The sequence below is a fragment of the Dipteris shenzhenensis genome, chromosome 29 (assembly GCF_047967505.1).
Source record: "Dipteris shenzhenensis isolate YYH24624 ecotype China chromosome 29, Dip_SZ_1.0, whole genome shotgun sequence".
Classification (NCBI taxonomy): domain Eukaryota; kingdom Viridiplantae; phylum Streptophyta; class Polypodiopsida; order Gleicheniales; family Dipteridaceae; genus Dipteris; species Dipteris shenzhenensis.
The window spans coordinates 48,487,478-48,505,336 of record NC_141624.1 but is presented as its reverse complement, the minus strand read 5'-3'; the positions used below and the strand labels follow the sequence as shown (position 1 = coordinate 48,505,336).

The 17,859-nt window shown below is 45.0% G+C and overlaps 1 protein-coding gene across 3 annotated transcripts in view; it reads left to right on the top strand.

Moving 5' to 3' along the window:
* The window catches only part of SOS4 (pfkB-like carbohydrate kinase family protein), a 199,994-nt gene extending 186,773 nt beyond the window's left edge, over nucleotides 1–13,221 (top strand). For 2 of the 3 annotated variants that reach the window (XM_087400421.1, XM_087400423.1), the window contains exon 13: nucleotides 12,690–13,221. In XM_087400421.1, coding sequence (XP_087256547.1) covers nucleotides 12,690–12,830 — 141 coding nt within the window. In that variant the 3' untranslated portion in view covers nucleotides 12,831–13,221. The remainder of the gene's footprint in view (nucleotides 1–12,689) is intronic. The other variant, XM_087400422.1, reaches the window with a different exon arrangement.
* The last annotated feature ends 4,638 nt before the right edge of the window (nucleotides 13,222–17,859 follow it).

The following is a 17,859-nucleotide window of genomic DNA, read 5'->3' as shown; positions in this document are numbered from 1 at the left end:
GTTGAGAGGAAAAGAATGACGGCACGTGTGAGTGAGTGTGAGAAAGTAGAAGTGCATGAAGGTGAAGGAGTGTGAATGAGTGAGTGAAGCCATGAGCGTAGGTGATAATGAGTGTGTAGGAGTGCGAAAGTAAGTGAGTGGAATCGTAAGGGCACGAGGAAACATAAAGGAAATGGAAGCGGTGCAAGTGTGAAAGGAAGCATGTACAACGGCACAGCTTGTACAGATGGAAGCCGAGATGTACGGGTGTGGCTAGGTACGGCTAGAAGACATATGGGTGTGGCTAGGTATAGACAGAGGGAGAGGTGAGTGAGTGTGAGGTGAGGCAGGGCAGGGAACGTACAGAAGTGGTGGGGCGAAGCAAGGAAGGCAGATGGCGACCTGCTGTACAGCTTCTCTACAATTTTATGGATGGCCATTACGAGGTGAAGAATGGAAAGATGAAGGCAGGATGAGCTATTGACGGGACTGTAAGCTTTATGGGCGTGTACAGCCTGCCAGATAGCTCCGCAAAAAATTATAGTGTATTCAAATCAAAGTTTGCAAATCTGGAAGACACAAAAGTTTCAAACAAATTATGAAATTTTAATTCTCAGCAAGATGTGAAGGAGACAAAATTGGAATTGACGACATTGCAAATACAAACATGTTTTTTTTATCAAACACGCTGCTGCTGCTCGACCTGCTTTTGACCCCCCTTGCTCCGTTTCTATCTCCATGCCCCCCCCTCATCACCCAGCTCCCTAGCCTATCTACCATCCCTCTCAGCCTCCCGCCTCCCTCTATACAGCATGTACGGATGCCTGTCCAACCCCTGGCTACCTATTGCTTTCCTTCTCTTGGCTCCTCCGCCTCACTTTCTTCCCCCACTCCATTGCTCCCTTCCCTCCATCTGCTACTCCTCGTAGTCCCTGCCCCCTCCTTCCCTTCCCTCCTTTTCCGAACCCTCTCTTTCACCAATCAGCCCCTCCCTCCATTAGCTTCCTGTTAGTTTAGTCTCTTCAATTTTTTGCAGCAATGGATTTCTCTTCATTGATTTCAAGTCGGCCTCCCATTTCAAAATTGATGATGCCTTCACCTTGAGCCAATCCTTATTCCACCTCATTGGCCATGAGATTGTGTCTTTTTTCAAAGACAAGTTGGAGCAATTACAAAAAAGATGTGGAATAGGAAAGTTCCACTTCACTCTTTGCTCACACTCATGGATCCCACCCTTTAAGAAGTTGGGCTTGGGATTAGATGCTCTCGACCTTACCCCTTGACCTCTCCACGCCTTATCCCAATGTCTGTCTTTTGGGCAAAGGTTTCTTTTTTGTGGTTATTGATTCTGTAGACTGTGCAGCATAGGTGCTTTGGCCTCTTTGCTCCAAGATGGTGTTACTTTCTTCTTATACCTTGCATTTGGACCCAATAGAGGAGGATAGACGGATCACCTCTTTGTTTATCACTCTCTATCAGCAGGCAGTTGGTTGTTTGATTTATTTATGCCATACCAGGCCATATCTTCAGTATGATGTCTAATAGTTGAGCAGATACATGCACAACCCCTCTAGACACCATTGGCAGGCCGTGAAGCATGTCTTCAGGTACCTCAAAGGTACTCAGCATTTGGGCCTTCTCTATGAAACCAATTCTTCACTCATCATGCATGGATTCACTGATAGTGATTGGGGTGGGTGTTCCGACACCCGTGTGTCACATAGTGGCAACTTGGTACTTCATGCATCTCTTGGTTCAGCAAGAAGAAGACTACAAATGCTACTTCTAGCTGTGAGGCTGAGTACAAAGCATCTTTTACAGCTACAGTGGAATGTGTTTGGCTCCAGGAGTTACTTGCAGATCTTCATGCATGTCAGAAAGCTCCCACGCTCATCTTCACTGACAGTCAGAGTGCTTTGGCTATTGCATGGAATCCAATTTTCCATACCCGCACAAAGTATATTGAGGTTCATTATCACTATGTCAGAGAGAGATTATCAGCAGGTGATATTTAGTTGTCTTATGTTCCCACTAATAACAACTTGGCAGATTTGTTACGAAGGCTCTTTCTCGACCTAAGTTTGAAGCTTTCCTGCAAGCTTTGAACTTAATACCTTTTGTGACTTGATCTGCTATGCTCTGTAATGTCATAGGTTGCTATATCCCTACAAGATGAACATGTCCAACCATGACATTAGTTCTTCAGGTATTCTGAGATGTGTCCAAGATACTTCAGCCCATACCATGGAGGGGGGGCTTGTAGGCCATTTTATGGACTATCCATAGTGCCACTAATTCCTTGGTATGTGCCTTGTAGGCCTAGTTAAAGGCAGTTAGGACACATGGTACAGTTAGCACATGTACCAGCTAGTACTACTAGGACACCCTGTGCTAGTGTTTTGTCATATTAGGTGTACTTTGTACTCATTTCTCTATTGCAGCAATTCATTACAATAGTACGGCCTCTTCTCATTTCCTCCACCTCCATTGCTTCCATCTCTTGCCCTAGTCTACACAAGCGCCTTGCTGCAAGGGCTCACCAGCAGACCATTTTGAAGAGCAAAGCTGAGTTTTCTCATCATGCAAGGGAGTCTTTTTGAATTCGAATGGGGGAGCGAGTCAATGAATACTTCTTCTATATTCTTAAGAGGTCCTAGACATGGCAGAGAAAGTGTTTCTCAGTTGGTTAACTCTGTCGGATTTTGTAGATTATCAACTGATGAGTCTATTCAGCACTATGTCTGGGACTGCAGGCAGGCTAGGATCATTTAAGCCAGGATAGCAAGACTATCGTGCAAGTTTTCGTCCTCCCCTCTCTTCCTGGGGGTTCAGTGGCATGCTTTCAATTACTGAGCATTGGGTACTTTATGAGAGTCAAGACAGTTTTTTCAACTTCATGCTATTCTTGTGTCTTACTACAAACATGCACATGCATTAGTGGACACTGGCTCGAAGATTATAGCGAGCGTCTCTGCCTGGCACATTTGGAGAGCTTAATGCACTGAAGCTATTAATTCGCCCAGCTCATACCTTGGCCAATATTTGGATAGATATGTACACAGTCCGATGGCTATTTGATCAAGGATGTAGGGATCTTCTAGGTCTCTTTTGGCTAGGAAGGCTATTTGTCTCAAAGAGTGGGCATGTTATCCTATCTTTCCTAAGACCATCACATGTATGATGTGGCATTTCCAGCCCAGCTTACCAAGTGGTATTTTACCATGCGTTTGTCATGCTCTGCATGGTGTATCTATGCCTTGGGTTTCTTCTCTTGGTTGTTTCTTTCATACAAATAATCTAATAATCTAGAAGTATATTTCATGCAAAAAAATAATTACAAACAATAATCTAACAAGAGGATGTAAATATATTGGTATGTAAGACAGTGCACCACGCATACAAACTACTTCCAGCTACAACTTTGGAGACACTAAGTTTTGTTTGATCATATTTCAAAGTATGTTAAATTCTAAAAATTAATATACAAAAGAAGATAGATGTAGAAAAATACTTCCTTCACATGCTGATAGTGACATGAATGTGCGATCAATGTGCGATGCAAAAGGGGAGGGATGACTCTGTCAACAGTTTGCATCTGTGACAACATCTATTCAATTGCAAAGAAGAGATTGATAATCATTGTCGGTACTCCTAACGATTGACATCACAACACATTTTCCTAACGATGAAATGTTTATGCACAATCTATTGAATTGCAACATATTTATCTATGGTGACACTCACCAAATGTGATGTAATTATGCCCATTAGTGGAAGGCAGTCATCAAAGACAAGTAATCTACCAGAAGGGCTATTTTCCTTAGGGAGTGGAGTGGCTCTCCTTTTTTTTTCGGAGTCCATCACAGGGGTTGAATGGCACTTTACCAGATCTTCTTGATGGTTCTTTGCACATTTAGTGTATTTCTGCCATAAGCATTTTCTCTTGGGGTATTTTTCATACTTCATAAAAGTCTTTTCATTGAAAAAAAAAAAGACAAGCCATTAATTTTCAGATGGTTCAGCGATCAGCTTCACAAGTGAATGACAATCACATGCAAATATTTCATCCAAGATAAAAAGAACAAAATCACGATGATGGCAACAAGATAAAACTATATGACACACAATATGGTCTAACATCAACAAGGTTGATAGAACCCTATCATCCAGCCAACTTCAGAAAAAGGGGAAGGACATTACTGCTAGATCTCTTAAAATTTCAGTCAAGGCAAGGATACGTATGTAGACTACAATTTCAAGTCACATCTCATTTTTTGACGATTATGATGTTGATCTTGAGGGGAAGGTGTTGAGGAATGCAGCATCCCAAACATAAACCATAAGCTTTAAATACATTGAAAAGCATAGTAGCATGTGGCACTCCAATAAGACAAAACACTTTCTCGCTTGCAAGGATGGATAGTGGTGGAAACCCTAACATAGGTCTAAATAAAAGTTTTTCTTATGCCTCCTAGTCCAGTATACCCTTTATCAGTCCTCCTTTCATTCCAACCAAGGTACATTTGGACCGTTGATGTCCTACTTAGCCCACTAGGGGTGGAGGCCACTCAGATAAACACGGCAAGGGAAAACACATGCAAACGCCACCCTTTTTGGTGTGCCCTACCACCACAACAAGACTCTAGCTGCTTGACTAGACTCATAGAAGGTTCTCCCAGCCATTGAGACAACCATATGAAACAACCAGTGTCGTCCAATTGCTGCCATTTTTTTGGTGCATCCGCTTTCACCACTGGCTGGCATGCCACCATGTACCCTGTACACCATCAATGTTCAAAGGGCAAGTGATTTGGACTGGCGGCTGCCATGCATCATCACACAACGAGCAAGCACAGAGCATTGCTTTAGTCATCTTGTGCCACATGGGCATAATTGGGATGACTTGCACAGTGCCCATGATTGCCCTTGAAGACCCTCATACCCCTAAAGAGTTTGCTATCAAACAAGAGCAGGATCTTTCTTCAACTCACACATCATTGATTTATATGGGTTGCCTATGGCACTTCATCATCTAGCTGTGGTACATGCATTTCTATGAGGTAGCATGGGGGCGGCTTCTTTTTTTTCTTTTTTTTTTGCAAAGAAAGGAAACTTCTATTAATGCTTGAAAGACTTCATACAAAACAGCAACCCCCCCCGAAGGTGCTGTGTATGACAAAAACAGAAAAAGGCTGAAAGAAAAAACCGGCCAGTTCCAGAGAAACCCAACTCACTGCCTAGGGGATCTCTAGTATTGGGACTAACAGCTAGGTAGGGGGACTATACAACCAGCGAATCCCTCGCGGAGTGAAGATGTAGAAAACTCCTACAGGCCAAGCCTTGCAAAATCATGCATGCCTCTCGATAGTCGCTCCAGAGCCTGAAGTCCCACGCTCCCAGGTGGAGCGTAGTGTGTAGATGATATCCTGCCAGATGGTGACTAGGGTAGCCGAGGGTGGAACCGGGTGCTCACCCATCATGAGACTGCAGCAAGCCACCCAAATGTTCCATATAGTGATGTTGGCTACCACCTCCCAAACGCTGTCCTCCCAAGGAGGAGGAACTAGGCTGTCAGGAGGGACTGCCTCATGGAGTGCTATCCTCTGAATGCTCTGACCCTGTATCTGGTATGCTGGGGAGATCTCATCAATCTGGAGCGCGTGTCCTCCCTCCGTCAATCAAGCCACCATCCCCCAGGTGTAGTCTCTCTAAATCCTGAGGGCTCCCATACAAATCCTCGTTGCGCTACGATAGCTCCAAAGGCAGTGCAGGATAGTCTCAAGGAGACCATTGGAGTAACAATGGCATTGCCCCTCCACTCACATCTGATCCAACCATGGTCCGATGGGCAAGCCTCCATGGGCGGCCAGTCAGAAGAAGTAGCATATCTTCCTCGGCCACAAATCGGACCATAACTGCGTCCAAAACCTGGATCAGACATCTCGGGGCACTCTCTAGGTCACCCAATGCCTCTCCCTCGAGGGGGTCCACCTCGAAGAGTCCATCTGAAGCTTCCTGCCAATCCGTGTGGTGTAGGAAAAGAAGGGCACCTCATCCACTTGCTTGGCTAGGCCGCCCCTGGAAGGCCAGAACCACTCTCCCGGATCCCACTGGACCTCCCTCAAGGGTCTACCCTCCCACAGCCAAAGGCGCCATTGGGGGCATCCTGCTTTGAGATACTGGGAGGGTCAATGTGCCACTCTTTCTCCAAACGTCCCACCACTCTGATCATCTGCCAATGGATCCCATCAAGACTCCCGTCCATCTCAGGGTCTCTCTCAGTGAGTGGCTGAAGTATGCCTCCAGGTCCTACATGGAAGAAGTCAGGGTGCTTGCTGCCTCGCTGCATCATCATCCGCAAGGGGACACCAGTCCGAGAAAACTGCCCCAACCATTTGCTGTCCCTCCAAACTCGAAGACCCTCCCACCAGGACTCAAGAATGGCTAGGTCAATCTCTCTCATCTGCTGCCCTGCCCCTCGCAGATGTGCTATGACATCAAGCCTCGCCTCTGCCTCCATGGGTAATCTGCTAAATTTGCCAAAAGACCCGGCCGGACCACTATCCCACTGTGCCCAACCAATGTGAGTCACTTGTCTAAGCATATGCCCCTCCTAAACTCTGACCTCTAGGTGCCACATAAGGGACTGACGCTCAAACTCCTCTCTGCATCTGGGCGGAGCACGAATGAAACCCCCTGCTAGTCTTTGCCAGACCCTGTGGAGGCTCCTCATCAAGGGAGAACCCTTCCCTATAAGGGGGGCCTCTGAGAAGATCCACCTGTGTGAAGGCTGCCACTACCCCCCAGTGCGTCGGGTGTTCCTTAGAAGCCCTCGCTGTAAGAGGAGCTTCCAAGACTCTGCACCTGGGGTGACGATGCGAACAACCAACTTGCCTAGGAGGGCTCTGCTCTGCATCTCCAGATCAATGATACCCAAGCCTCCCAGTGCCTGCGGCATGATCACCGTCTACCAAGCGACCCGGGTTCTAGTGTTCCTCGTGCCATCCGAACCTGCACAAAGGAAGTTCCGAACCAACCATCGGAGCTGCCCAATGCATCCTCTGTGAAAGCACCAACAAGATGCGATATACCATGCCGTGGCAAGGACCTGGTTTGCCACTAAGGCACGACCTGCTAGGGAGCGTTTGGTCGAGCTCCAATAGAGAAGCCTACACCAAACACTCTCAAGAACCAGGGTGATCTGTTGCTCTGCCGTAATGTCAATACCAACCTAGCATCCGAGGTATCTCGCTGTTTGGCCCAGCGGTATCCATCTGAAGCCAAAGTCACTCCCCCACTCACAAATCTCGTGTGTCTTCTCATAGCCTGTGAAGAAACCTATGGATTTTGTCTAGTTGATCCGTGCACCCGAGGCCTCGCAATACATAGCTAGGGCCCACTGACTCTCTCCAAACTCGCTCTGGTGCCCTCAACCTACAAGGCCGTGTCATCTACAAACTCCGAGTCAAGCAGCTCCTCATTCTGTCTAATTGGGAGCCTCAACCCTATGAGGCCTGCCACCTGTGATCTCAAGTAATAGCCCAAAGCCTCCGCCACGAACAAGAAGAGGAAGGGAGCGAGTGGGCAGCCCTGGCAGACCGAGCGAGAGAGAGGAAAGGCCTCGCCAGTGTGACCTTCGAAAAGCATTTGACTAGTGCTCCCCGCATAAAGCGCAGTAACTCCTCTGACCCATCTGTCTAAGAAACCCAATCTCCGCATATTATCCTCCAGGAAGGACCACTCCACCCTGTCATATGTCTTCTCAAAATCCAAGAGAAGGATGGCCAATGGCTGTGACTCCATCCTGGACCAATCCACTACCTCCCAGAACGTGAAGATGTTGTCCAGGATGCTGCGCTCCAGGATGAACCTGGTCTGCGTGTCGTGGATGATGTCAGTAAGATGGGGCCGTAACCGCAAGCTTAAGACCTTGGCGAGGATCTTGTATGCAGTATCAAGCAGAGTGATCGGTCTCCATTGTCGAATGTCTGTCCTATCTCCCCCTTTCGGGATCAAACAAATCCACCCCCTGCTCAAGGACTGAAGGAGGGAGCCTATGTCAAATATCTCCTGGCAAGCTAATCGGAAAGGAGTGGAGATAATCTCCCAAATGTTCCAGAAGAAGGCCGGAGTCAAGCCATCCTCACCAGGACACTTCTAGGTCGGGAGAGCCTTGAGGGCTTCCCAATCTCCTCATTTGTGAAGGGTTCCTCCAATCTGCTGCATAAATCCTGCAAGACTATTGTCGAAACATGAACCCAAACTACCTCTCGGGCCACAAGACCAGCTGGAGTCATCCTCTCCGTCTGAAAGAGCCGACATTAAAAACTTGTGGTCAAGTCTAAGATCTCCTGCGGGTCAGTGTGCATGATGCCCTGCGGATCTCGGAGACGCTGCAGCTGTGTGCCTGCCAGTCGGGGCCCAGTGGTCTCAAAAAACTACTTTGTCATCCTATCTCCCTGTTGTACCCATCGGGCAGGAAGAGTAATAGGAGAACTTAGCCCGTCAAATCTCTGTGTCCTGAAGCTCAAGGTGAGCGCTCTCAAACCTATCGCTAAGCCACTGAGAGCCTGGGTCCTGCTCCCTGAGCCACTCTATGGAGGCAAGGTCTCTCCTCAAAGCCCACTCGCGCTCCTAAAGAATCCTCCTCCGCCTAAGGGCGTGAGCCTGCAACTCCTCACTGATCCTCTCTGGATCGCATCGGCCATCCACCTAGCCTAGCCCTCGCACGATGTCGTCTCTGACTACTCCCAAATCCCTGCCATGACCTGTTGGATCTCCTCGTCCCTGCAGGAGGTCTTCTGGAATCTAGACCCCCTTCTAGGGGAGACCTCGACGGGGCCGATCTAAGTGAAGTACTACTGGAGAGTGGTTTGACATCGTGGTACCTGCCAGAATCCCGGTAGAGCCACCTCTGTGCAGTGCCCAATCCCCAACATAAAAACGGTCTAGTCTCTCAAGCAGTCTATCATGTCTCCTCTGTCCGAAGGAGAAGAGGAGGCTACCAGGTGTCCTGCTAAAATCTGGCTCTCGCCACAAGTCTCTACCACTAATCATGAAAATGAATTGCTCCCAAGTGTTGTGCTCTGTTGCTGGCATCTCAGAGAAGGAGGCGCCGCCCTGCTTGTCTTCCCCAAACTCTAGGTTGTTGAAGTCCCCTCCAACAATCCAGGCGCCTACGTCTAGAAGACACTTTGACAGCGGCCTCCAAAAGGCCGGGTGGTGTTGTCTGCACACTGGGGCATACACGTTTAGGATCCCAATCGTGGACTCTCCCGTCCTAACTCCCATTCAAACTATCCATCCTGGGATGAGCTCGCCCTAATCGTAGACCTCTGGAGCCAAAGTCTGAGACTGAGATGCAGACCCCTCCACTCCATCCTACTGCAAGGGACCACTCCTTTGGACCTCTCCCTGGGAGAAGGTGGTGTCGTCGTCTAATGTCTGATGCTAATAATATGTGCTCCTGAATCAAAAGGATATCCACTGTCCATCCAACCACTGCCCTTTGCAACTCTTGCCAGAGTATTAGGTGCTGCGGTTGGCTATGAGCACGGTCGTGGAGCCCGTGCACGTTCCAACTCACTATGGTCCAGCTCATGAGGACAGGGGTGCAGAAAACAAGGCTCTCCTATGGGTGGGTGCCTGTTCTAGAAAGATTGCCTTATGTGGCTTTGCTGGGGATTTGGAGGGCGAGTAGTCTGTGTCTGTGCGACGACGTACTAGGGTGGATACCGGCTGAATGTCGATCTTCCGTGCCCACTTCATCATGAAGGAGACTTCCACCCCGAACAACTCCGCAAACTTCTAGAGGGGCCAGTAGTATGCCTGCTCCACCTTTGCCTCCAGCAGCAATCTGATAACTCCTACCACCAAACCACACATCGGCTCCTCTCGTGTGAAGCTCAGTTGAAAATTCACCTCCGCACCATGGGCATGCCAAAGGTCCAATCCCTGTGGCCCCATCCACTCGTCCATCATGCGTGAAATCTAATCTCCCATAATAGCATCAAACACCTCTGGGGACCACTTCTCCAACCCTATGGAGGCAAACTGGAATCTCCAAACGGGGTGTGTCTAAGAGCCCACTGCACTGATCAAACCCCCCTTTCGGGGCTGCAGGACCATAAGCGTGACCTCCAATGGTAAAGGGTAAGAGTCCGTAATCTCCATATAGTTCCAAGGTCCTAACCTCTAGAAGTCCCGTGGTAGGGGGTGCCCAGATTGGAGGCTGGGAGTTGCTAATGGCTTGCCTTATCCACATTCATGACCTTAGCAGCTGAGGGCAATCAAAGGTGGCGGTATGCCCGTACAAGCAGATAGTTTGAGAGCATGGGACTCCATATGGACAAATTACCTTCCTTTTAGTATAGCCTTGATGCCCCCTATGTTCGCTCACCTACCTTGAGCCTAACCAGGTTATGTGGGAGGATCTCATATAGCTACAGAGGCATGGCTGATTTGTGTGACAGTGGCACTTGTCCAACATAGGGCCACGGCCAGGAGACCTCAATGCACCATGCATACCGATCGACGCCAGTGCTCTAGCATGGGTTTTATGCTGCCACCAAAGTCTCTCTGTATCAAGACCTCTTGTTCATTCTCAGCTACCACGTTGACTTAAAAATTCCTCAGACAGCATACTAAGGACCACCAGAGTGACACCACATCAGGACTCCTGTTTTTTTTAAGTCTCATAGAACCTTCGGTTGTTCGAGACTTTAATAAACTTTCCTTCTTTCTTTCTTTCTCTCTCTCTATCTCTGTCTTGTTTTTTGCTTTAATATCATCCTTTTTACTATCACAAAGTTTAGTAAGCGGTGGCGGGTTTTACCATGATATTCCAAATCTTTTGAAACCCATCTTAGATGACAGCTTATGCTTGGGCACTGATGACAACATAAGCATAGCGTTGGCTTACTAAGTCATTTCTATTTTTATTTTCTCATTTACTCTTTTTATTTTCTTCAAAGCCACTTACAAATTTTTCCTTTGTTCTCTCGCTTGTTTTATACAAAAAAATAATTTGTAAGATTTACACATTCTAGTCTTATGAAGGGGTGGGTGTGTGTGTGTGTGAAAGGAACCTTTGATATCCATTCTAGAGCATGCACAACCTCATAATACCATGAACAAATTGGACAGTATATTCACTTAGATGAATTATGGAACGGGTGAAAACCAAACTAAGCTCTCAAAATTAAAATGGAAAAGAAGAGCATCAGACTAATCACTAAAAAGGCCAGCCACTTCTCCACCAGTGACAAGCCTCCTGATACCTTGTGACACCGGTGTACGCTAGAAGTCATGGCCAGCAGCACTGCTATAAACTACATGAATCGTACAAACTAATCACAAAAAAGGTCAGCTGCCTCTACAATGTGAGCCTTAAAATACCTCCTTACACCATTATCAACATGCTGCAAGCCACAGTGCCGGCAAAAAAATGTCTAGCTTGGCTTATGAACATTCAATGTGCCTCTTAGATACCTGCATGATCAGGGCACACTAAGAGCCTTATGCGTATAAAGCCTCCACATGGCCTCCAGCCCTTAAGAAATGGCATAAAAGTAAACCAAAAACAAGGACTACACAGCTGCAAAATCCAGAGGCGATGAGGGAGTAATCAGTACCACACATCTTTTACATATTGTGACATACCAGTGAATCCTTATCAACCTATTTACAAGAGGTCGCACTTAGTTAAAGATACTCCCTGATCATGCAGGGCTGTCTACCTCAAATCAAGCAGAATAACGCACTATCAAAGCTCAAGTATTGAAACCATCTTTATCCGTCAGGAAGGCTATTGCCAAAGGGTATCTGGTTTTGGGAACACTCACTGACTACTGCCAAACAGGCAGGCTGAGATTGAGTCAAGGGGGATTGAAGAATCTAGGTTGGCCATTCACGACATGATAAGCTGAAATCAGCATGAGCTTTGTCCCTTCAATCTCAATCTCAAAAGGTCCACAATCCTTCACGTGCATTTGTAAGAGAAAAATACAATGGAACATCTGGGTCTTTGTGGTGAGCTTCATTTCCTCAAAATGGATAACACGTGTGTGGGCATAGCTGTGTGCATGGGCACACATGCATGCCTGCCAGCATGCCTGTGCCTGTGGGGGTACACGTGTGTGTTGTGTGGACTTATGGGTGGGTGGGTGCACGGGTGAGTGGGCAGGTGTCCATGCTACATTGCACTGACAAATGCGATGGAGGTATCATAGTAGCCAGGACCCGCTCTGTGTCTATCGATAAGAGTAAAATTTTGTTTTCACTGGTCAAGTAACTCATTTATGTCTTCAAATCAACCAAAATATTGACATCTGTCTTGACCTCCGTGCATACATCCTTCTCATATATCTGTGCATGTGCATGTTTTGAGGAAGTGGGTCCTGTGGGGAAAGGCCTTGTGCTTGTATGCATGTGTGTGGACATGCATGGGTGCACATGCAAACATGTGTGTCGGTGTGTGCATGTGTAATATTTCTGCTTGCCAGTTCTTTCCTGGTTAGCTATCTTGTAATATAAAGCATTCAGAGTTTTCACTAAAAAAAAGGGTGTGCATGTACATGCTCCATACCTACTCGCACAACTGTGTGTGTGTGGGTGTGTGTGCATGTGTCTGTATGTGTGTATAAATGTGTCTATCTTCTGTGCCTTTTGAAGATGTCTCGAAAAATCATGGGATTGTCTGTGATTTGCAGAGCGTGCTACAACGAACAGTGGCTGACTATGTTGCTGCTAAGGTGGAACCGTGTAGTAAGCAACTTGAACTTCGCTTAGTCCAATGCCAGGATGAAATTAAATCACCTCAAATCTTATATTCTGCAGAGAGATACAAGTAGAGAAGGATGGAAAGGCTATAATATTTTATTGGAATAAATCTGCAAGCAGAGCAAGTGACATTGATGAGCACTTGAGGCATTGCATTTAATGTCCCTGTGACAGCATTATATTTAGAGTGTTCCCTTAAAAGACTTACAGAATTATTTTCAAATTAGATTGATTGGGAAAAGTTGAGAGCCTATTTTAAGCCAATCTGGCTGCATTCAAAGGTTTCATAGAAGTAGGGATTTGCGAAAGATATGAAACGGTCGGTTTAAATCAGCGATTTAAATCGGTTTAAACGAAGGAAAAATAGTTTAAAAACCTGGTCTAGGGGCAATTTTGATCCGGGTCCGGTTACTATGTGGTAACCTGCAAGTACCGCACAATATTTATATTTACGGTATGGTATTTGTACGTTACCGTACGGTGTTACCATGCGGTATCAGTATCAAATGTATTGTACTTTACATCAATCTTCACTGCTCAGAAGCGATTACCATATGACCGTGTTGCATCGAATAAACAATTCTAATGGTTAAATAATTTAGCACTTAGTTAATAGTGAATAGTAAGTAACGTAGAAAATCAAGATACAAAAGGAAAGCACATAAAGGTAGTATTATGCCTCGAAGTTGGAGATCACAACCCCATTAAAATTCTCTTCCCTATCTATTAATTCCTCCTCGCTTTGCTCGGCCTCCGTGTGAGCTCCTTCGAACCATTCGGTAGTGAGACTTTTTTATTTCTTTTGAGGATATGCACCTATGTTCGAAAGAAATAGATTAAAGAGTCCTCTACATGGATCTAGAATAATATTATAGTCTCACATAACTTTGACATCATATCACAAAAGTGCTCAATTTATCAATGGCATTTTTTACATCTTCAGTTAAACGGTCTCATTAAGCAATTGAGAATGCATACTATTGTGCATAAACGCTATAGTCAATATCAACAATTATGAGTTGTTAAATACAACCAAAAGCTTGAAATAAAATATTCAAACCCACAATAGCTTGTGCCAATCATGTAACGAGACCACTAAGTTTCCCCTCTATAGTAAAGGCATCCTCCAAAGAATGCATATATCCTATCAAGGTTTTCATACCAGCAATAATGTGTTTCACATTTTTCTCTCTAATTTGGTAGGAACCCATGTGCCTTCTGTAACATCACTTTGCCATTTGTTGTATTCGTTGTTATTGGCCACAAGCTTCTCTTCATTCCCATTTTCTTCAAGTCTTCAAAAGTTTCAACCTGATCATGTGCCTCCATAAACTTTTCGCCACATTATTGAATGTATGCATGGGATTCAAAAGATTTGTGATTTTCAAATGCTTGTTCCAATAATGAAGACTATAAGATATGGAGAGTCGACTCAAGCCAAACATAGGCAGCACGATGCCAGGATCCACCTTAAGTCACAACTACTCGTTGACTTTAGATGCACACAGTATGGCCGAGCACCTTGAAAGGATTGGACCAAACAAAAGGCCATCCCATGAATCAAGTGTACACGTGCCAAACGCACGAGGTACGATAAATTACAGTCACCAAAAGTGTCTCAAAGTCCACACCAACACCAAATAGAGGCTAGCCAATGGTGCAAGCGATCATTATTGTAATCAAGTTATAATATGCCAAAGATAAGCAAATCGTGCCAATGATAGATGCCATATGTTAGTTGCACGACAAATGTTTAAATGCCATAGTCTAATGTCTAGACTCTAATGCCACTGAAAGGAGAAGCACAGTGTGCTATGTGTCAAGGGGGCATCGACGAGTATGGGGGTCCCAATGCCCCATCTCCTAGCCCTCTCGAAAACACATAGACACACTGTACTACATTATATAAGTTGAAAAAATGAATCTTTGTCTCTTGCTAAATACTAGCCACACAAGGCACTTAGCACCATGGATGAAAGCAAGCTCCAGAGGAAGCGCAATAGAGAACAACTATGGCTGCTCTCAAAAAACTTAGAAGATGAAGCAATGAGCTTCATGAAGCAATAGCCGTCATGGATGTACATAAGCTCTAATACCACAATGTAAAGAGTGTCCATGTGAAAGACGGAAAGACAAGAGATCCAAAATTTTCATCAAACCTTCTTCTTCTTCTTCCCCGCCGATTCTACTTCTTCACAAGCCTCTCTTTCTTTCACGCACATGTGTTAGTATCTCATCCCCTTATCTTCTTAAGGGTGTGTTTACACACACACTCATAATGTTACAACACATATCTTAACAAAATTTAGTCCAAACTTTTACTACCATTCATAGTATAGGCAAGCCTGTTGGAATTTCCATGAGCAATCTATGGTGCTTTCTCCCCCTCCCTGGATCTGTAATCCCTGAGAGTGTTTGTGGTCATGAGATTGAGCTTTTCTATGCAACAAATCTTGTATACGGTGTATAGGAGAGATGTGATGCTATGAAGGTTCCTCAATTTTAGTAGCTTTGGTAATGCATCATTTCAAGGGAATTGCTGATGGGGGCTAAATAACTGGAATCAAACGGATCCGCCTAGAGGTATGCGTTTGATTTTCTTATGAGTTGAGCTAGCTTCTTGTTTCCTTTTGCCCTTTGTGAGGGTTAACTTCTTGTTTCCTTTTGAGCTTGGTTTCTTAAACCCTTTATATGTGTTTTGTTAGTCTCTCATTTGTTTCCGAAGTTTATTTTGATGAGATTTGGATCCCATGGTTACTATTCCACTTGGGGTCCGTCTCTCGTGGCTTGCTTCTATGACTGGGTCATGAAGTGTAGAAGTGTGGGTGTTCTCGCCCTCTACTTTGCTCTTGGCTAGGCCTATGTGTGCCATGTTGTTGGTGTGCTATACTTTTGTAACTATCCTATTTCTTGCTTGGTGGTGGTTGGATATTTCAAAGTATTGGTAGCCTCCTTTGATTGGACCTCTGGGTTTCTGTGAAAGCTTATGCAAAAGTAGCATCTAGCAATGGCAGGATGGAATGACTCACATCTTTAGGATATGTTGAGTGTATGTCCTATGGCATTGAGGTCGACATAAATTTTTTTTCTCACAAGACAACATGTATCTAGAGCCTCACAAAGCACGATTCTGTACATTCTCTGTGTTCTCACATTTTTGAATTAGGGGATAGTCATCATCCCTTTCCTATTTTCAGCTTCGCAAGCCTTGCCAAATTCAAGCAATCTATATTGATAGGGATCATCCTGGGCAGAGCCTCGCAAGACAATGTAATTTCAACTTCGAAAGGTGATTTGTGATACTCTTCATTGGGAGAGGGAAACCCATCCTCTTTAAAAGACTTGATAAATGACTATCTTTGAGTTAAAATATCTCTAAGAAGTAGAGTATCTTTTGTTCCAACACGTTACTGTCCCTTAACGCATTTCAGCAAAGGAGCACCTCAAGTTTTGCCATGTAATCCTTAGCAATCATTGACACTAACACTTGATGAAGCTGACAAAATGCTTGCTCACTCTCATATTCCCAAATTGAAGCTAGCCTCCTTCACATGAAAGTGAGGGCAAAGGCAGTTACGCACTGATGCCTGCCCATGTTGAAAAAGGGCTTATGCGTGCATGGCGTGGCGTGATTCACCCCACAAAAGGGGCTACCCATGAGCATGGGTAGCCACTCCCCCCCAATCACCTGTCCAAGGGACAAAATGTGTTGTCAACAAGATTCGATGTGTCGTTGTGAGCCAATTCAAAGTTGCAAGCCCAAACCATGTAGACACCGACGAGCTCTTGCAATAAATGAAGCTCTTTTTATTTGTATAGTGTCCTCTTGGTGTGCCACAACGCACCACCCATGAGGTTTTTGACTTGGATGGCCTTTGGCCACTCTGGGCCACCCTAAATAAATTAGCTATATAACCCACATGGCCTATGAAAGATTCTCTTGGAGTATCTAAAGACAAAGGAAGATGCCCAGATCTGCAAAGAAAAAGATACTTTGCCCCAGCACATTGAGGCGTTAAAGATAATTAGAATGTAGTTTGTCTCTAGTGTGAAATTGTAATTCATATATTGTAATGTGTTTCTATTCCAAAAATTCAATATGATGATGGCACCACTTGTGGGTATGGGATCGCTTACATGTGAGTGAGTGTCCAACTACAATTCATTTCATTGCACCACAAATGACTTTTGCAAAATTATCACAAATTGACTTTGCAATATCGCAGTAGAACAAGATGAGTGATATTGCACAATCGAAACTCGATAGAACAGTTCAAGGTTGAGCACTAGATGGGCAGAATGAGATAGAGAGAGGCTCGGGCATTCGCATCCCTCAACTCGTAAGCTATTGATAGCAGTATCCACTCAAATTCAAGAGTACATATGATACGCATTTCCTTGATCCAATTGTTCAAAGTGTGGTTGGTTAAGCTCTTTTCAGGACAGCAAAGAAATTGGTTCTCTCTGTCCACCATCTGGTAGTGGATCTATGTCAAGGCAATAAGTGTACTGGTTTTCTCAATTGGTTCAAGAAAGTGTGTGCACATAGATAATCTACATCCTTGTCCAATGATGTAGCATATTGGCCCTCTAATGTAATGTCACTATGTCCGGTTTGCAAGCTGCAACTTCAATATTTGGTGTAACTAATGCCACAAATGAAGGAATAATGACATGCCTATGTAGTGTGAAATTATAACTCTTTTCATTGCCAAAATCTTTGCACAGAAATGGAAAATGAAATGACTATGAATACTTTTATTCTACATCAGTGTAATGCAATCAACTTGAACAAGAATAAGATAAGGAACCCCAACCCCTTGGGATTCTCAAATCAACCTTGGGTCAATGTGCCATCACATACATGGCGGCGTAGGGTTTGAGAAGATTCCATGTTCATTACAAGGGTTTCCCAAGCTACTTACTTTTACGACCTGCATGTTCAAGATATCGTATGGAGAGATTGAGGTAAATGTAATCATAGTAGACAAGAATCCTCTAGGATATAACCCCAAGCATAGTCCAAAACTACAATAAGCAAAACACAAGGATCCTCTAGCATCCCAAGATATCGCATTCATCAGAATGCACTATTAATGG